The sequence below is a fragment of the Syngnathus typhle genome, linkage group LG22 (genome assembly GCF_033458585.1).
Source record: "Syngnathus typhle isolate RoL2023-S1 ecotype Sweden linkage group LG22, RoL_Styp_1.0, whole genome shotgun sequence".
Lineage (NCBI taxonomy): Eukaryota > Metazoa > Chordata > Actinopteri > Syngnathiformes > Syngnathidae > Syngnathus > Syngnathus typhle.
In genome coordinates, this window is record NC_083759.1 from 570,608 (window position 1) to 590,598 (window position 19,991).

The window sequence follows — 19,991 nt, forward strand, 5'->3', positions numbered from 1 at the left end:
TTCTCTGGCAACATAAAAATATGGCGCATGAGTTTTTGTCTCCTTTTCAACTCATTTCTCATGAGATGATTGTTGGGACTTCCACCTTTTGGGCTTCTGCTTCATTTGCTCCATTCAACCTGCTCAAGTAGTTTTTGTTTTGAGCAAAACAATGCCAGTAAATGCGCTGCCCCCCCTTCAATGTCATTTTGTGCCAAGTCTGACTCATGTTTGCATTGTTTTGTTATTTTCTAGCCCCTTTGATGAAGCCATGTTATCGCCTTTGCAGTTATGTCGGGCGGGGGCGTCACGATGGTCGACTTGCATCATGTGCCCGACGTGCTGTGCTGACTTTCACTGCAAATCAGTGTTTTGAGGGGAAATGCGAGGCTATACATCACCCATGTGTCTGCGGGAGGCACAATCTGGGGTGTCAGGTGGCGTATCCTCTTCCTCTGTGTGGGAAAGATGGCCATTTTTTTTTTTTTTGCCCCAACGAAGAACAAAAAACAAGTGTGCTATTTTGAAATATTCAACTTTTGCTGGAAAGGAATGTGTTGAGCGTTCTGCTCATTGGTGCCATATTTGTAGAGGCCGATTTGTGTTTTGCTTTGCAGGTTATGGATCAAGCCATGTGTTGCTCCACATAGTCGGTCAAAGCCAGAAAAAAATCGACCAAAACTTCATCTGCGTCTAAAACAGACCCAAATAAAGGCAGACCCGGCCGGATAAAACCATGCAGGCGTCTGTCGTATGGGTCAAAGGTCAACAGGGGCAGCACCTTCAAGGTAAGACATGCACTTGGCACAGATGTACTTCTGTTCCTCTGTGGGGGGGCCTCGATTTGGGCCGTTTTTCAGAATGTGAGAAAAACCCGTTGCACGAGCACTGTACCGAACGCCGCCGAAGCGCTTTGATTGGCAGCAATTTGGCTGCGGGGAAATGCCACGCTGCATAAAAGCCGTTCAAAATAATGACATAATTAGCGGTAATGACTCGATAAAAATAGCTTCCAGCAAAGTTTCAAAACTGAGAACAGATAAACGATGAAAATGATACACTTGGCAATCAACTAAAACTTCATGGATTGATTTAAATAGACGGTAAGTAAGATGGTAAAAAGAATCAAATGTGATAAAGGGAAGAAATTGAAGCTCAAATGTTCAAATCAATCTTTTTACCGGTGGGCTCTGTTGGCACATGTCATGAAGCTGTCAAGTGTTCATTTATGCCAATGACCACATTGACAGATAAAAGTAGGAGACCAGCTTGTGTTGAGCCTTGTGGGTGGGACACACAAGCTTGGCTCTATACCTTTCAATGACTTTTGGACTCGCACAAATTGGATCTTGATGCTCTATTATGTATTTTAGTCACTTTGTTTGGAAAGCGGGGTCTGGTGCACTCATCTTCCTGATTTAAATCTGTCAACCAATAGCCTCTGACCCGCCCGCTCTCAGTAGCTTAAGTGTGTGTGGATGTGTGTGTGTGTGTGTGTGTGTGTGAGAGAGCTCCTCTGGCTACAACAAGCCATGAGAATCCTGTCAACAGGAACTGGCAGATTTGATACACGCTCGCTTGTAGCCACAGAAGGAAGCTGATTAGTGTTGCGAGTGTATGTTCAGCTTTTTAGCTCCCGAGTGTAAAAATAAGTTAACTACCCCAAATCCTTCATTGTATGTGATAGGCCGAGTTAAAGTTAGGTGCAACTTTGCAGGACGGAAAGTTGGCCTTGAAAATTTGGGGGGGGGTCTTTTTATTTCTAAATATAATAACTAACCCTTTTTTAGGGGAGGAAATTGTGCAATGAATGATGTCCATGTGGTCATTTCATGAAATTGATAGGAAATCAATTCACCACCGTGACCCAAATAATCCAAAATGGCAGAAAGTTAGGGAAAAGACTACACATATGACGTCACTGTCAGGAGTGAGTTGGGGGTATCGACGCCACCTGATGCGCTCTTTACGCGCACCTGAACGCACCACAACAACAGGTCTGATAAGTTTTTGGGCGCGTCACGGCTTGCGCCACCAAAAGCATCATCACCAAAGAGGAATGTCAACCTTAGACTAAAAAAAAAAAAAAAACTAGTTTCCATCCTGTTTTAGAACGGACTCAGCGCAGTGAGCATATTTGGTGCGTGCGTCACATTTTTGCTTGGGACTCGCCGAGGAGGAGCCGAGGTTCGAGCCCCCCCTCCTCAAATATAAACCCCCCACGCGACGCCATAAGAGAACCTGGATCACGCCTCACCGAGGAGGAGCGAGCGCGCACACCTTCCCGTAGTCCTTTGGATTGGCAACAACTCGTCTTCTCGCACCAAATCCAAAGCCGTCTGCCTTTTCAATCCCAATTACGCACGCGGTGGTTGATTGGAAGCGAAAGAGTGCAAGTCTGCAACTTTGGCGTGCAGGCGGCGCGCACATGGCCGCCCTCATCAGCGCCTACTCGTCGTGGCCCGAGTCGTTCGAGTGTCCCCCGGCGGACGGCGACGCCACCTCGGCCGCCGACGCCCACAGCAGGGCCGTCGGGGACAAGGCGCCCGAGCCCCGCATCCGACGGCCCATGAACGCCTTCATGGTTTGGGCCAAGGACGAGCGCAAGCGGCTGGCCGTGCAGAACCCAGACCTGCACAACGCCGAGCTCAGCAAGATGCTTGGTAAGTCTTTCAGCATTACTAATATTAATATTATTACTATGCAGAAGTGCAGCAACTGTCTTTTTTTTCCTAAGACGTTTCCATCTTTATCAGGCCTCTTTGTAGTAACTAATAACTTCAAGATTTCTCATGATGAATGCATTCAAAATTGACTCAAATAATTAAATGTGCGTCTCAAAACTACATTTTTAAATCAAACACAGGTAAAACAAATTGATACAAAGACAATTTAAAATAAAAAAGAAAGGAAAAGTCAAAACTGACAAATAAAATGATCTTGGACATTTGTGCACTTTTAGTGGCTAAGAAAAAAATCCAATTTATAATTTTAAGAATCCACCTCGCACAGAAAGAAACCTCTTGTCATTATTTTTAACTATTTAAATCAACTCCCTTCTTTGATACTTTGACTTTTACGAGTCTCATTCTGGATGGAAAGAGGATTTTTCTCATGGGCACTTTCAATAGGACATTTTAAATCCTAAAAAATGTCATCTTACACATTAATAAAAGACTTCTATTATGTGACATTTTATCCTAAATTAATTTCCTGGTTTTATGGGGTCGATTTATAAATCTTGTGAAAATGATCTTGGGCACATTCATGTGTTTTAAGTGGAAACTCATTTCATTCAAAGCTTGAACACTTTAATTTACACAGGAATAAAGACCTTGGGATTTATAAATATGATTTTGATATAGATTATTTTTAAATCTTTTCAATGACCACATTTTATGTATTTAATAGAGAAATCTCGACATCATTTTTTTTATATTTAACCAGTCACTGTACAAATTAAGTCGAGGCGCGAGAAAAAAAATTCAAAACTTCCTTATTCAAAAAATTCTTAATGTTATGCGTTCACATGAGATATCTCCAAGTTGAAAACATTCACTTGAAAGTTGACTCAAGCCTTCTTTAAATACAGATTTGTTTTGAATTAATGACCAAATGCTACCTGTCATCTTAAAACTGGAAATGATCCAAAAGCACATTCCACAGCAGCAATTTCACGCAAACGAATGTTCATGTTGATAACTTTGAAGATAAATGTGAGCCAATATTTCAACGGCCAGTCTTGACATCAATATTGTCAAAATGTTTAGTTCAGTACCAAGTTGTCATTTTCCTGTACAAGTGGGTTTCTTCAATTTTCCCGAGTTCTACTTACAATGTGGCCATTTGATGACAGTCAAATCACGCATGTGGTGCTTTTCCTTCAGGGAAATCGTGGAAAGCCCTGACGCCCCCCCAGAAGAGGCCGTACGTGGAGGAAGCCGAGCGCCTGCGTGTGCAGCACATGCAGGACTACCCCAACTACAAATACCGGCCCCGCCGCAAGAAGCAACTCAAGCGCATTTGCAAGCGCGTGGACCCTGGATTCCTCCTTGGCGGCATGGCCCCGGACCAAAACGCCCTACCCGAGCAGCGGGCCCTGTGCCGGCCGCTGGAGAAGGATGACGGGAGCAACCCGGGGTCGGGGGTCCGTTTCTCCAGTCCCGGCCCGACCCTTCCCGGCGTGCGGAGCTTCCGGGACCCGGCGGCGTCGGGCGGCTTCGACACGTACCCCTACGGCCTTCCCACCCCTCCCGAGATGTCCCCCTTGGACGCCGTGGAGCAAGAGCACGCGCCTCCGTCGTACTACCCCGCCATCTCCTGCTCGTCCCCCGCCGAGCACCACCACCCCCAGAGCCACATGGGTAGCCCTCCGCCGTACCACCTGGACTACGCTCAGACCCAGCTCCACTGCGGGGGCGCGCACATGTCCCACATGACCCCCGGTAATAACGGCGGCCTGATCCACGGCTCGTACTACGGCGCCTCGCCGTTCCCCCTGACTCACCACGGCCTCCAGCACGGCCACATGGGGCAGCTGTCTCCGCCGCCGGAGACGCAAGCCCACCTGGAGACCCTGGATCAGCTTAGCCAGGCCGAGCTGCTGGGCGAGGTGGACCGCAATGAGTTTGACCAGTACCTCAACTCCGGCTTCCATCCCGCCGAGCAAGGCGGGGCCGTCACCGTCACGGGTCACATTCAGGTGTCCGCCGCCAGTACCGCCACCGAAACCAGTCTGATTTCGGTTCTGGCCGACGCCACCGCCGCCTACTACAACAATTACGGCATCTCGTGAATTCAGGGACGACCGCAATCAAAGACGCTTACGAAATGTGACCGTCCCGTTTTCTAGCACTGTTCCTCTTTAAGGTCACGGGGAGATGGAGGTCAACCCGGGCGGGTTCGGCGAGAGAATCATTGGCCACCAGTTAATCGCAGAACACATACTGTATAGACGACAACCATCCATCCATGGTTCTTACTAAGATTGTCAGGAATTGGGGCTTACCTTTGGTGAGGGTAGGGTACACCTAACATGGTGCGCATTTCCAACCATCCATCCATCCATCCATCCATTTTCTTGACCGCTTGTCCCAGCAGTTTCCAGACTGCTTGGCAAGAGAAGAACAGATCACAAGGCACTTATCAAAAACAACCAGCCATTATTCATTTTTACACTTAGGCTAACTGAAGACGTTTGGCAAGAGAAGTGGCCAGTCAATAACAGCGCACATTTGGACAAACGACCATCGTGCGAAAGGTTTAAAGTCCCGAACGGCCGGAACAACACCGCAGACCGACCTTGGAAGGAGCGACGCTAAAACGGGGCACCTCAGGGAAGGCAAGCGGGGCCCTTCCACTTTTGTGCATTTCAGACACAACTTGTAAATGCGAAACCACAGATGGACGTTGTTTGTAATCCCGGCTCTCGCCGAGTCGCCGCTTGTCACCCCGATGAGATTGTAGCCCCCGCTGCGCCCCCCCCCCCCCATCAAATGCTTAATAATATAAATATTGATATAATCACGTCTAGGATAAATGTATGCTGATTTAGAGTGTAATTTAAAAGTGATGGATTGTCATTTCCTGTACAAAGCAAACTTGTCAATAAAAGCCGATGGTGGTGCATACCGGAATGGTGTTTTGCTTGTTTTTTCGTTTGCCGCCCACTGCCGCCGCCGTCATCGTTATCCCCTCTTGAGGATTAGCCGCGACAACAAAGCCACGCGTGCTCGCCTCCGTCCCCCCTTACCCTTTGTTTTGCCACAATTCTTTCACGCCCTTCTATCTTGTCCGTGCAGAAAAGACCTCAATAAACACGTCGTTTTGATTTGCAAACTCGCCCCATGTTTTCTGATAAAAGGAATTTGGGGTGGGGGGTGTTTTGTGTGTGTGTGGGGGGGGGTCTCTGACAAATCCTGGAGTCTGGCGGCTCTTCCTGGGTTTTTTGGGAAAGCTTGAGTCGTGCTTCTTGTAAAGAGGATGTGGCGGAGGAGCGGTGTTTCCTGCCTGATAAGGTGGTTGTGGAGGTGCGGGGAGGGGTGGGGGCGCTCCGTGTCAGGATGTTTGGGCCTGGCTCGTCCCGACATTGCAGTGGGATGGGAAGTTGGACCCGGCGAGCTGAAACGACCCCGCAGAGTCCAATCTCAAAACGTTGAGTTCTCACTGTAAATTGCCTTCTTGGTAGGTCTTACAATATTTGTCAATGATCTTGATGGTATTGGGCTGGTTAATTATTATTGCGATTGATTATTATTTGAAGAATTCATCCTTTAAAAAAACAATATCTCTTTGATTAAAAAGCAATTTTGGAAATGGAAGGAAATAAAGTGCAAGCGTCCGATTATCACGACTTTCGGTGTGTGCGTGGCTTCAAATGTGAAGAGTGACAACATTCATCATGTCTGCGGCGCATTCCTTCAGGGTGACGCCATTATTATTAGTAGCCTCGGCGGAGGGGCGGCGCTGGCGTTGCCCCGGGCGCCCCGGCTGAGAAAGTGGCGCTCCTCCGGCTCGTCGGGGTCAACTCTGGGGTGTTTGCGGGTGCAGCGGCCAGACTCCCTGGGTGAAGACACGTTAGCAGGTCCCATCCATCAACTCAAGGACAAACAATGCCGTCGCACGCTGACGCCACATTCGAGCGTTTGTCGGGAAGTTCAGTGCACTGATGCTATTTTTCATAAAGTGACCATTATTTCATATATGTTTCCTTATTGTGCACTTTTGTTACTTGTTAATGTGAACAAAACATATTTTGTCCTGTCTCTGTGATTGCTTGACTTTGTTCTCTGTTTTTGGGTCCGAAGCTGGTGTTTTTGGTGAAACCAAGCCACAGTCTGCTGCCGTTGTTTGGGGTGAAAGAAGAGAGTCGACGACGCTCAAGGTAGGTTCAGTGCTCCTTTTATTTCACAGAACAAAACACGGCACGCGCAAATGACAATGAAGTGGACCTAAAATTGAGCCTTGGGGGACGCCGCAAATTAAAACGTGAATTGAATTCGTTTAGAGACTGGAGCTGGGAACTCACCTTCCAAGCGGAGCTACTACTGCAGTGTCCTAAATAACGGAAACTATGCCTTTCTCATTAAGAGGTCAGAAAGTCCAATGTCGCAATCAAACCTCTGGCCAACTTGCAAGATGCACAATATTTGCTCGTGTACACCAACACGGGCTGAACAAACAAAGAGAGCCTCCTCTGGTTGTTTTTTTTTTCGCTGCCTGATTGCCGGCTGGCCACGTTCCAGCCGGGCCGGGGTCGGGCCGGTGGAACGAGGCTGTCAGGTAGTCTCTTATGTTTCCTCTTTCCTCCCGTGCCGTCATGCCGCTTCCCTGACCAAACAAACAACAAGCAGGCCGTCAAGGTAAAACGCCACGGAACAGCTGCGCAAAGTATTATCCATCCATCCGCCGCCGCCGCCCTCGCCGCCTTTAAAGTCACTTGAAAGCCGTCCGAGCCCTCCCTCCCTCCCTCCGGAGGCACGCAGGAGGCCGACTGTCTGGCGATGGCGCTGGTCCTCGTCGCTCGTCCAATCGCGTCACTTTGCAGAGGTCACATTCTCCACGTGCTAATTGGAGACTTAAGAGGAAGAGGCCCATTTCAATGATCATATGTACTAGATGGAAACACAGGTTAATTGGACTTGCTGCCATCTAGTGGAAGAGCTTGGCATTGTCACTATGTGTCACTGGCATCCAGTAGGTTGATGAAAAACGTTTTTAAATTCGAATTCATGAATGGCAAATAATTGTAGCTTTGTTTTATTTTTACCCTCGTCGTATTTTATTTGTATTCTTTCAATGGGGCGAAGGCTGCTGATCAGGCCCAAAAAATGCGGCCAGAGAGAAAATGTGCGTTTGATTTATTTTAGGATTGAATTTATTTGACTTGTGACTTGAGTGTGTCTGCTGGACATATCCCATGGCTAGGCAAACGTTGCGCTGGAGTGGAGTGTGTTACGGCAACCTGAGAACCTGTTTACAATTTGGACTTGGAGCGAAATGAGGCCAGAAGGAGCAAAAGACATGGAAACACACGCATATCTTGCAGCGAGGGATTACGGGTGCTATTCATCTCATTGTGGCTCGACAACGGGCGGCGTGTTGGAAGAATGGAGCAGACTTGTCGAGGGACGGCTGCCATGTGGCACATGATATGTGTGTGTGTGGTTGTCGGAGGGGGGGGGGGGGGGTGGCCATGCAGATGGGGACCCCTTTGTAAAACTTGGGGGACTGTACAAGCAGCCAAGGGCCTCCCAGACGTCCCTACCTGCGCCGTGAACGCTGCACCTGTTCTCGGCAGATACGGGGGGGGGGGGGGGCAGCACATGGCTGCCAGTGCAGCTTGAAGGATGAGGCTGAAATTGTCCATTTCTCCTTCACCGTAACATTTGCAACATTGAGAAAAGTTTGCCACATGGGCTTGATTCAAGACGATTTGCTTCTGCGACATCGTTTTCTTTGTGAATGTATCGACATTTCTCGAAAAGTAGTCCATTGTTACATTCACAATGATTTCCGAATGATTCGTGCATCTGCCATACCTTTGCTGAGTGGAAGTGTGTGTTGAGTCCCCGGAGGAACTTGAAGCACGGCCGCAAGTCCGTACGTCAACGCCGACACATGGCGCGTCCGTTGCCTTGATGTGGCCGCTTTCAACTTAAAAAGAGCTCGGCGGGCACGGGCCCCGCTCCGGGCCGACCTTGCCACCGGCTCGCCGTCATCCTTTCCATTGCGTGGTTACGTCGCTCATGAGCTCGAAGGAATCCCTTCCTGCCGGACGCCCTAAAAGGGGTCGGCGTCGCAAATCATGAAACGTACGGAAGTGACTCACGCCGCCGTCCCTCCCAAGAGTTGACACAGCGCTGGCGTTTCTGCTGCCGCTAAAGTGTGCCGTCGACAGCTCGAAAACAGGATACGAGCTGGCCTGGTGTGTGTTTATTGCAGATGGCCGAGCACTTAAGGCCAGACGGGTCTGCCCGCGCCGATAAGCAAAAACAGCAAGGAACGTGTTTGTCAACAATATTGCCTGCCATGTCCCACAAGGGTCAATTTTAGGCCCACTTTCTTTCAAGCTGCCAAGATCTCATTGAAAGACACGTGCGTCTGTAAAGGCCAATAACACTTCAATGCCGCAGTCATGTGTGTTTTGTCTTGAGAGTGAACTTGAATAGTGGCGTGAAAGTGAGAAAGTGCAACAATCTTCCTCACTGGCTAACCTCCAAGCAGCAGCAGCAGCAGCAGCAGCAGCAGCAGCAGCAGTTTTGGACCGCTTTCATTATCTGCTGCCGTGCCAATCTCATTACCGAGGGATTAGCACTGCAGGTTCTCTCCGATATACGTACCGTATGGGCGGGCTGGAAAAAAACGCAAACATTCTGACTGAACACTTGATAAACGTGGATTTTTAACCGTAGCGGTCTATTCCAATGGCTATTTCTACAGGAGCTCAAGTCCAAAATGTTTTTTTGCAAGAGCATGTTGTGCACATCTCGAAACAGAAATATTCCGACCCAGGGCACTTTGATGTGAATTTTGCTAAAGCTGAAATGGCCCAAAGTCAGCAGCATCCAGCAGCATCCAGCAGCCAAGGTGCTAAGTTTAGTCACGCTGAGACGTTAACTACTTGTGATGGTTGAATTGAGGCCAGCTAAGCCGCGCTGCACATGGCCCAGTTCTGGACCACTTTTTGCCATGTGTCCCCCCCTGATGGAAATGTTGGAGTCCAGTCAACTAATGTCGTTCTTGGGGGGGGGGGGTCTTTGCGGCCATCGCCCATGACGTCATCAAAAGCTGGCCCTTACGTGACTCGGCAGAAGTTGGGTTGTTATTTTCTCCCCTTAGTGAGTCAGGACATCCTAAATCTGCCCACCTAGGACAGAGCCCGGTGGCGACCCATCAAACTCCTTAAGGCTGTCGACAGATGGTGCGTGCGTGTTTGCCCAGGCTTGTCTACGGATGATGAAGCGCTTGGCGGAGGGGGCAACCGCTGGTCTGGAGGCCTCCGATAAGGTCTGACCTCTGGTGGGCGGGGTTCCCTTTTGTCCTTGAGGAGACCGAGCTGCGCCCCCACATAAACACACACGCGTGGGAAGATTGGCCTCACGTATGACGCTGCAAAGCTTAAAAGATTGGAGGTAGGCCAGTTAGCAGACAGATATTCCGGGTCACATGTTCTGACATAACAGTGACACAATACGGTGAGCCCCACCCTGGCTATATGGGAGTTCATTCTTCATGCCCTTTTTGATGGCGCTCTTACAAAAAGAAAAAAACAGAGAGCAGCCGAAAGAAAATGTCAAGTGGCCCTAGGATTGAGCCTTGAGGAATAGCACTAATTAATAGTTATGTGCATTTGATGTTTGAAATGGATTTGCTATCATGCAACGGGAATTAGCATTCAGAATGGTCTTGAATCGCTAGATATGAAGACTAATGTTAGCCAAACATTGAGGAGACAAAATGATCCACATTAAGCCGTTAGCTAAAAGTGTCCTGGTCTTTACGCAATGCAAGCGGTCCAAGTAAGTCTTGTCCATCAGATTTCAGTCCAAGCTTGCCAGTGATTATCCTTAAAGCTTTCCAGGCTATCCTTAGCCTCCTCGTGGATGTGATTAGCAGTGAGGGCTGCTGCTGCTGCTGCTGCTGCTGCTGCAGGACGGACGGACGGCCGGCCGGCCGCAAACAGCCACCTGGGCTCCAATAGACGCTTGGATGTTCTTTATCCAACTTCCCGCCTCATCTTCTGCAATTTGGATGATGAACCCAGAGCAAAAGTAAGTATCTGCACTCTTTGGCACTATGATTTAAAGCAGGCTGCTATTAGCCCCAAATAAAAGCAAATCCATGAAGATGATTCCACATGATGAAAATAAGCAGTCATGTGGAATTTAGCAGCATGGATCATCGTCGGCCATGTTGGCACCAAGGGAATCCTTGTGTTTGCGTCAAGACACAATAAGTAATTCAAGTACGGAATCCATTTGCAAGACGCTAATACGAGAAGAAGAGCTAAAGCCTTTCTTTAAAAGTGTCAGTCAAGCTTGGCCTATTTATATTTCCCTGCTTTTTGTTGTTGTTGTTGTTGTTTGCTCCTGCTTTTGTCTGTCTTATTTTTATTTAGCGATATTTCCGCCTTCTAGCGCTAATCCCGACGGATTGCGGGCGGGCGGGCGAGCGGCACGGGCTAACGGTCGACGCTTTTGGCCAACATTTAAGCTGGTTATTTAAAGGAACGCGGAGGAGGATTTGCGTCTCGTTATCGTTGTCTTCATTTACACTTGCGCTATTTTGGAAGCCGCACGCTTTTTCCCAACAATAATGACGAATATTTCTTTGGAGCCGTTCATTGATTACTCCCCTAATTTGCTCTTTCAGGCTCGGGCGAGGCCTGGGCGCAGGAACATGTGGAGTCTCACAGCTGCATAGCATCGTCTAGCGATGGGCGAGGAAGGCCGAGCCGCAGCCATGTCCTCCCACAAACGCAGCTTCCAGTGCTTCGTCCCCGCTTCCCACAAGTACGCCACCTGCAGGCTGCCCCGCATCCCCCACCCTGACGCGGTCGCCGCTTGCTACCTGTGCTCCCAGTGGAGACACGCCCGAGCCCTGGAGGCGCTACACTCGCAAGTGTTGCCTCTGTGTCCCTACCACCGGCACGGTCGGAGCAGCGGCTCCGACGAGCTCCCGCCTCGCACCAAGAGGCTGGTCCTGATCAAGAACAGCGAGCCGTCCCTCAGGAAGACGGTGGTGCTCAGAAGCAAAGGCCCGAGGAGCTTGGGGCTGTTCCTGGAGGAGGTCTCGGAGCTCCTGCAGTACCACGTCAAGAGGCTCTACACCCTGGATGGGCACAAGGTCAGCTCGCCAGATGGACTGCTGATGACATCATTGTTTTTTTTTCCCCCATTTCCTCATTCTTGGGGCGTGGCAAGATTGTGTTGTGGACGTGTAAAATATATCCAAAATGAAAAGTAATAGTCATCATCATCCTGCAAAGGAGTGTTGATTCAATACTGGTAGTTTGGAAGTCTGATTGACTTTGAGTGCAGCCATATGAATACAGACGTCAAGGATGAAGTGAAACAGTGACCTCTAGTGGCCAAGACCGTGTACTGCATGTCCATAGTATGGACAAAGGAGCCCAAAACGCCCCCCATTTGCAAATGTAATTTTACTGCGATTTTGTCCCTTGGGAAAAAAAAAACCCAATCAAATAATAATAACTCAAGGTTGTCCCTGTGAGTTTTTACGAGATGATGAGATTTGGCAAAAGCCTAAAAAGACTCGTCTTGTCTCACTTGGAATGCACGTGCGCATCTCTCATCCCGACGGCATCCGTTGTGCTGACTAAGCCTCTCTCGCAAGACCGCGTTGTCATCTGTGAGGGTTCCTCAGATTATCCGGGATTAAGACCTTTATCTTTGGCAGAGATGAGCAGGACTCAACAGGCCAAAGCATCAACCGTTCTTTTTCTTTCGTCATTGCAGACAGTCGGCCACCGCCTACCGTTTGCAGGACCTCATCTTCTTTGTGTTTGGTTGCAGGTGGAAAACGTTCCAAGCATCATGCACTGTCCCGACGTTCTGGTGTGCGTGGGACGGGAGCCTTCCCATCCTTCCATTCTGGAGCGATTTGGTAAAAGCGCCGAAGACAAGCTGCCCAGGCTGAGCGCCCAAGCGCCGTTAAGCAACCACGAAGGTAGGAGACGAACCTCTGCAAAAGTACGACAAGGTCTCGCGATTTGACTCATTCTTTCTCTTTTAGCACCGAATCAAGCTCAAGCTTCTGAGAAGTCACTTCCAGACGGCACGGAATCTGCAGACGACGTTCTCCCCGCCGCCGCCGCCGCCGCCACCGACGACGATGTGGAAAAACAAGTTTGCGTCAACAAAGATGGCAGCTTGTCCATGAAAATGAAAGTGCGCTTTCGGCTGGACGACCACGAAACCTTACTTTGGTCCACCGAAGTGAGAAAGTCCTCCATCAGGGGCGGCGAGCCCCCTCAAGAATTGGTGAGCGACAGAAGCTGCTCGGGTTCCGAGAACCTTTCCACCAGCGAGCCAGTGGAGGCCTACGTGGCCAGGCACCGGCGACGCCGCGCCCATTGCTCTCGCCATTCTCACCGCTACGACATCTGGAGCAACGCGGAAGGCACGCAAGGAGACAGTTGCGGCGTTCGGACGTCCAGCTCCAGCGCGTCCTCCTACACGGTGGTCTCCAGGGAGACCGTGGCTCAAAGGTCCAGCGAAGAAAACGTGCTGGAGCGAGAAACGTGCGTGGAGGCCTCGGAAACCGTGGAGTACTGCACCGTCCGCCGGGACCGGGACACGCGAGATACGGCCGGGAAATCATCGTCGGCCTCCTCTTCCGGCAAGAGGAAGAAATCCAAAAAGTGTCACTGCGGAACTTCAACGGGTGAGAAGGAAGCAGACTCGGAGGAGACGGGCGACGCGGCGAGACGGGAGAGTGACGCAAACGTCAGTCAGAAGGCGGAACCTGAAGGCGGAGAAGAGGAGGAGCCATCCAAAAGTGCCATGTCAGCTCATTCAAATGCCTCAACCACGTCCGGACCAGAGCAGCACGCCAAAGAGGAGCAAAGTCAGAGCGCAACTGGACAGAGAACACCCACATCGGGAAAAAGCTCCGAAGTCGACGACGCGGCCTCTTCTGATGCCCATGGAGACGCCGAGGAGAGAGCTTCCAGCGCCAGATCAACGCAATCGAAAACCTCCCAAATGGATGCCGCTTCAGAGGCGGCTGAAGAAAGACCATCCAGCGCAATCCCATCGGTGGAAGACGACAAGGAACCCAGTGTGATGTCGGAGCCATTGACCGATGTGACGTCAAACCGTCCCGAGACGAACGAGAGAGCCGCCAGCGCCAGCTCAAGTAAGTCCAAATGCCCCGATGATGTTCCCGCAGAAGACGAGTCTCGCCGCTCTGAGGATGAAGAAAGGGAGCCAACGGGAGGACGAGCGTCAAGCTCTGCCAAATCAATCCACTCGCTGGTTTCCGCAGAAAGATCGCCCAGCGCGGCGTCGGCCAAATCTGCAAAGTCGGCGCTTTCCGCCAGATCGACGGCATCCAAAGGTTTCCCGCACAGCGAGAGCGTATCCATAAGTTCCTTGTCCGTTCACTCCAGTAAATCAGCTCCGTCCCAACGCACGTCCGAAGGTCGTCGGACAAAGTCGCCCGCTTCGGAAACATCCAACGTGTCTGAGGTGGTCACCGAAGAAGTCCCGAGCAGAAGCCAAAGTCGACCGTCCGCCAAATCTGGAAAGTCGGGGCGATCCAAAATCTCAGCTGAGGAAAACGCCGCGGAAAGACCTTCCAGCGACGTGTCGATCACGTCCAAAGAAGTTTCCGAGGTGATGAGTGAACACAGTATCGAAATCGAGAATGAAGAAGTTTGTTGCGGCCGGTCGGTGTCTTCCAGAACCAAAGAGTCGGAACTCGATAGAGCGGCCGAAGAAACCTCAGAACGCACCGAGGACGACGAGGAACCTGAAGAATGGTCGGTAGAAGATGCGTCAGAACCTCGCGTGACGGTGGGAAGAACCGCCAGCTCCTTGACCGCAAAGTCAGCCATCTCCGTGACTTCTACCAAATCCAAAACGTCGGCCCGCTCTCCATCATCCAAAGCCAGCCGAATAAAACCCGAGAGACCGGCGAGCAAAGCTTCCGCTAAGTCCACCGTGACCATCCTATCGGTAGCGACGTGCGAGGTTCCCTCGGAAGAGCATTCAGAAAACCAAACGGAAACAACTCAGAGGCCGCCGAGCGCCGTTTCGTCCAGATCTGCCCGCTCGATGACATCATCGGCCAAGTCGAAAGCCTCCATCGCCGTGCACGAAAACAACAACCATGAGAGTTTGGAGAGAGCGCTGAGCAGCAAGTCCGGGAGGTCCTCAGCAAAGAAGTCCCAAGACACCGATAACACCTCTCTCGTCTCGTCCTCGTCCAGATCGTCTCGACGACCTCAAAGTGAAGAAAGTGAAGCCAGAGCACGCAAGTCAGCCGCGTCTTCAAGGACGTCAATTATCTCCGACAAGAGCAGGCTCGGGGGAATTCAGCAAACCGAAGCCGCGCTGTCGGTCAAGTCCGATCGCTCTTCGAGAAGCAAAAAAAGGAGCAAAAGCGCGGCGTCAAATGTCTCCGACCTGGTGGCCGTTGAGGAATCGGAACTCCGAGCCACGTCTGACATCCTGGGGAAAAAAAGCAACGCGTCAGCCAAATGCCATCATGCTGATGAAGAAGCAAAAGTCCTCATCCCTCACCTTTGTGAGCCTTCAGCCAACGGAGACTCTGAGCAGGCTCCCGAAGACGCCCTCCACGCCCTGGTCCCGTCCAGCCTGCCAAACGCTTCCCCCACCCAAGTCGTCAGCGAATGGCTGAATAAAATCCCGCCCGACGGCGAACAGTTCGATATGGAGGAGTTCTCCGGCAACGTGGCGGAAGAACCCGACCACGCGGCGCCTGAGAAGAACATCAACGGGCCGGATGAGGAGAGCGCCCTTTCCGACGCTCCCAAAACGGACGAGGAAACTAAAGCGTCGGATCGGCGCGGAGAACCCGACCCCGAGCTATTTCACGCTTCGGTGCAAGTGATGAAAGTTCTTCTCAACCCCCAGCTGGACCGATGCAACAGTTTGCCGGAGGTCTCGCCCGCGTACGGACGCAAACTCAGCACTTCGGCCGCGGGTCTTTTCGATTGCCTGGCCAAGCTGGACGGCCATCCCGAAAACGCCGACGGGAAATCGCAGCGCTGCAAAGCGCTGCTGGAGATTCTGGGCTCTCTGTGGCTTTGCGACCCGCCGCCCAACGAGCCCGACCGGCACTCCGACAAGGACTTTCATCAGGGCTCGTCGTCCGGCATCGACGTCAACAGCGGCTCCACGGGTTCCGGGAAGAGCAGCGACGGCAGGAAAGTCCACCCAGAAGAAGAACAAACGGCCAGCCCCGAAGAGGAGCCGGAGCCGGAGACGATTCCGGGTCACGACGCGCCGAGAGAAGCGTGCGACAGCCCGAGCGAGAGCTCCTCCGAACCGGACCAGACGTCTCGGAGTCAGCTCCGGTCCGGCAAAGAGCCACCTCACGAGCCCGATCCCGCGTGGGTCCTGGGTTTACTCACCAAAATCGAAAAGCAGTTTTTGACTCATTACGTCGACGCCACCAGCGAGTTCAAAGAGCGCTGGAAAGTTCACGGCGACGACCGGCAGCTGGACGCGATGATGGGCGAGCTCAAGGACGAGATCCGCCGGCGCATCCAAAGCAGCATTAGCGAGGAATTGGACACGATGAAAGGTGGGGCGGCTCTGCCCAGACCTCCCCAAGAACCAAAGTCCAGACCTTCCACCAACGAGAGGAGACGAAGGCTGAGGATGAAAAGCAAACGCTCGCAGAGAAGCGACGATTCGGCCGCCAGCGGCAGCGTCATCAGTGACCAGCGCGGTGAAGACGACGACGACGACGACTGCCCGTGCCAATCGTGCGGCAAGAAGAACCATTGTCTGGCCAACAGTGAAACCAAAGCAGCAGCAGCAGCAGCAGCAGCGACACTGGTCGGACAGATCCTCCAGGATGCTCTTCAAGAAGCAGCGGAAGACAAAGAAAGTGACGAGCGTGAGCTTTCGCTCGGAGGCGCTGAAAGCCACCTGGATGAAGAGGAAACAAAGGAACCCGCCGCCGAAGAACCAGAAGAAGATCAGAGCGACGGCGCTTCCACCGTTAAGGACTCAAATCCCGATGATGAGGTCACTGGTGACAATGGAGAGGAAGCTGCTGCAGAAGACGAAGGGGCGGCCGCGGCTGAACTCGCAAGTCAGCAGGAGTCTGAGGAAGATGAAGAAGGAGGAGTTGATGGTGAGGAGGAAGCTCCTGCAGAAGATGAAGGTGCAGCAGAATCCGCAAGTCAGCAGGAGTCTGAGGAAGATGAAGAAGGAGAAGTTGATGGTGAGGAGGAGGCTCCTGCAGAAGATGAAGGTGCGGCACAAGAGGCCGCCGCAGCAGAAGCCGCGAGTCAGCAGGAGACCGAGGAAGATGAAGAAGGAGGAGTTGATGGTGAAGACGAAGCTCCTGCAGAAGATGAAGGTGCGGCACAAGAGGCCGCCGCGGCAGAACTTGCAAGTCAGCAGGAGTCCGAGGAAGAAGGAGAAGTTGATGGTGAGGAGGAAGCTTCTGCTGCAGAAGATGAAGGTGCGGCACAAGAGGCCGCCGCGGCAGAACTCGCAAGTCAGCAGGAGTCCGAGGAAGAAGGAGAAGTTGATGATGATGAGGAGGAAGCTGCTGCAGATGAAGGTGCGGCACAAGAGGCCGCCGCGGCAGAACTCACAAGTCAGCTAGAGTCCGAGGAAGATGAAGAAGGAGCAGTTGATGGTGAGGAGGCTCCTACAGAAGATGAAGGTGCAGCACAAGAGGCCGCCACGGCAGAACTCGCAAGTCAGCAGGAGTCCGAGGAAGAAGGAGGAGTTGATGGCGAGGAGGAAGCTCCTGCTGCAGGTAGCCATGAGAACGAAGAGTCCGCTAACAATATGGAGGAGGAGGAGGAGGAGGAGGAGGAGCAAGTCCCGGTCGAGGACGAAGACGACGATGACGATGCAGCCACCGTGAAGAACTCAAACGAGGAACCAAACACAGATGATGAGCTTGCTAGCGAAGAAGATGAGCTTGTGGTCGCCGCAAGTGAATGTGAAGAGGGGGAGGAGGAGCCAGGAGAAGACCAGGAGGGAGCAGATGAAAAGAATGATGCTGGAAATGAGATGATGGCGAGTGAGGAGGTTCCTGAAAGCTCCCAAGATGAAGAGGCCACACAAGAAGCTGCTGACAGGGCCACGAGTGAACACCAAGATGAGAGTCAAGAGGAGACTCCTGCCACGAGCGGCGCCGAGAATGAAAATGAGGATGCCGCAGGAGAAGAGCTCACCAGTGACGAGGTTTCCCAAACCATCGAGGATGAAGGTGCAGCCTCCGAGGAAGGTGAAGAAGACGAGACTCCTCCCGCACGTGCAGATGAGAAGGAGCTTGGAGCTGATAGCGATGAGGAAGCTGCAGAAGATGAAAACGGCGATGACGCCACAGCAGTTGAAGATGCGAGCGGACCCGAAGAGGAAGAGGAAGGAGATGCCCAAACAAGTGGAGATGAAAATGAGGATGCAGTTGATGAAGATCAGGACGCTGCAAAAGATGCCGTGACGACCGATGAAGATGCTGAAGAATCAGAGGAGGACAAAGATCTGAAAGAAGAGGAGACGCCTGCCACCAGCGGAGATGAACGTGATGGCGGCTTGGCAGACACGTTCCATGACCAAACAAATGTGCCAACTGAAGAAGAAGAGGAAGAAGACAAAAGGATGGCGGAGAACGAGGCTGAAGGAACAGAGGAGACCACAGGAGTTGAAGAAGACAAGTCAGCAGAGGAAGATCCTGCGCTAACAACTGACAATGGAGAAGATGCGGAGGAAGAGCCGCACGACAACGCCACATCCGATGAAGCCACTTGTGAAGATGTCACCAGCGAACAGCAAGAAGACGGAGGTGGCGAAGAAGGTGAGGATGCCGACGAAGCAGAAGAAGAAGGCGCCAAGCAGGAGAACGCCTTGTCTGAAAATGAATCGGAGAACATCGCTGAAGACCAAGATAAAGATTCCACAGAGGCTGCTGGAGAAGAAGACGTGGATGGCAGCGACGGGGCAGGAAGTGTGTCCCGGGATGATGAAGCCTTCAAAGATCATCAGAGTGAGGAGGAGTCTGAAGTGACAAACACTGAAGAGCCAGATGACCTGAGTGGAGCAGAAAGCCAGCGACACCACCAAACGGGAGAAGAGCATCAAGATGAGGATGAAAAAAAGGAAGGACCCGAGGTGGACGCTGACGAAGATCTGGAAGATGGGATAGACCAGGGAGCAGAAAATGAAGACGAAGACGACGAGGGAACATCAGAAGAAGAGAACCAAGAACACGAGGCAACCGACCGCGATGATCCGGACGAGTCGGTCCAGCCTGGAACTGCAAAGGAAGACCGACCAAAGGGAGATGACCACGGTGAGGATGAGGAAACAAGCAGACAAACCTTGGAGGCGTCTGAAAACGAAGAACGAGGAGCCGAGTCCGCCGACGGCGAGGACGAGACGGAGGACGAGGCGGAAGACGAGGCGGAGTCCGACGACAGCGAGGAGCGTGAGGAGAAAAGCCAGGAGCGGGACATCAGCCCAGGCCAGGCGGCCCGTCAAGAACCCGACAAAGAACCCACAACACTGAGGGTAAATACGAGTTTGAATCACGTCGCCGGCGGGTCTGAAGACGCAGACGCCGAAGATTCCGACGCGTAACTTGATCTCCTATCGCGGCCGACCGAGACCTCTTTTCTTTTTTTCTGCTTTGTGAAACACGCCGACCCCCTTTTAAAATACTCCAGAAGATAAAACCGTAGATTTTCTAGTTAACTTCAAAAGGTTAACGCGAAGATCGCAATTAGCCGACGTTAGTGGAGCAGAAGAACGTGGCGCCGGACGGACGGCCGGACAAACGTCAAGCGGCAGCTGCATGGAACTCAAATGTCTGTCAAATAAAATGCACTTTAACACTCGTTCGTTTTGCAATCATAATTTCAAAAAGAAAAAAGTTGTCTCTGTGTGGGGGGGGGGGGGACAAGTGGGACTCTGAGACTTGAAGAAATGACCAAGACAAAGTTGCTGAGGAAGCACCTGCACTTGCACAACAACCGCTGGCTGGAAGGGGGGGAGGGCTGCCCAGCAACACCCGCACCTTCTCCAAGGTCTCCCTCCACCGTCCGAGGTGAGTGACGGCAGCCCGCCCGCTCAACGTTCTCCTCATTGTTCCTTGTTGACAAGCGCTTTGTCTCCTCGGGAGCTTCTCATCACTTCCGTGTGTGACACAGGCCACGGAAGGTTCCCACGCTGGCTGGCTGGCAGGAAGCTCAACCAGGAAGTGGACGTATACATTTGTGGGCGGACGGACGGACGGACGGACGCCACTCGGAAGGGAGAAAGGTACTTTCGGCG

General features: G+C 51.8%; 2 protein-coding genes across 2 annotated transcripts; both read left to right on the forward strand.

Moving 5' to 3' along the window:
- The first annotated feature begins 78 nt into the window (after positions 1-78).
- Positions 79-19,555, forward strand: rp1l1b (rp1 like 1b). The gene is made up of 6 exons (XM_061269562.1): positions 79-767; positions 6,786-6,862; positions 10,594-10,751; positions 11,353-11,826; positions 12,516-12,669; positions 12,736-19,555. The coding sequence occupies exons 4-6, from the start codon at positions 11,416-11,418 to the stop codon at positions 19,296-19,298; spliced, it is 7,128 nt and encodes a 2,375-aa protein (XP_061125546.1). The 5' UTR covers positions 79-767; positions 6,786-6,862; positions 10,594-10,751; positions 11,353-11,415; the 3' UTR covers positions 19,299-19,555.
- Positions 763-5,615, forward strand: sox7 (SRY-box transcription factor 7). The gene is made up of 2 exons (XM_061269594.1): positions 763-2,642; positions 3,867-5,615. Exons 1-2 carry the CDS (start codon positions 2,408-2,410, stop codon positions 4,772-4,774), a joined length of 1,143 nt encoding a protein of 380 aa, XP_061125578.1. The 5' UTR covers positions 763-2,407; the 3' UTR covers positions 4,775-5,615.
- Positions 19,556-19,991: the final 436 nt, after the last annotated feature.

Coding starts and splice junctions, on each gene's coding strand:
- rp1l1b (XM_061269562.1), top strand. CDS start 11,416: ATGGGCGAGGAAGGCCGAGCCGCAGCCATGTCCTCCCACAAACGCAGC. Junction 11,827..12,515: donor ACACCCTGGATGGGCACAAG/GTCAGCTCGCCA, acceptor GTTTGGTTGCAG/GTGGAAAACGTTCCAAGCAT. Junction 12,670..12,735: donor GCCGTTAAGCAACCACGAAG/GTAGGAGACGAA, acceptor TTTCTCTTTTAG/CACCGAATCAAGCTCAAGCT.
- sox7 (XM_061269594.1), top strand. CDS start 2,408: ATGGCCGCCCTCATCAGCGCCTACTCGTCGTGGCCCGAGTCGTTCGAG. Junction 2,643..3,866: donor CGAGCTCAGCAAGATGCTTG/GTAAGTCTTTCA, acceptor CTTTTCCTTCAG/GGAAATCGTGGAAAGCCCTG.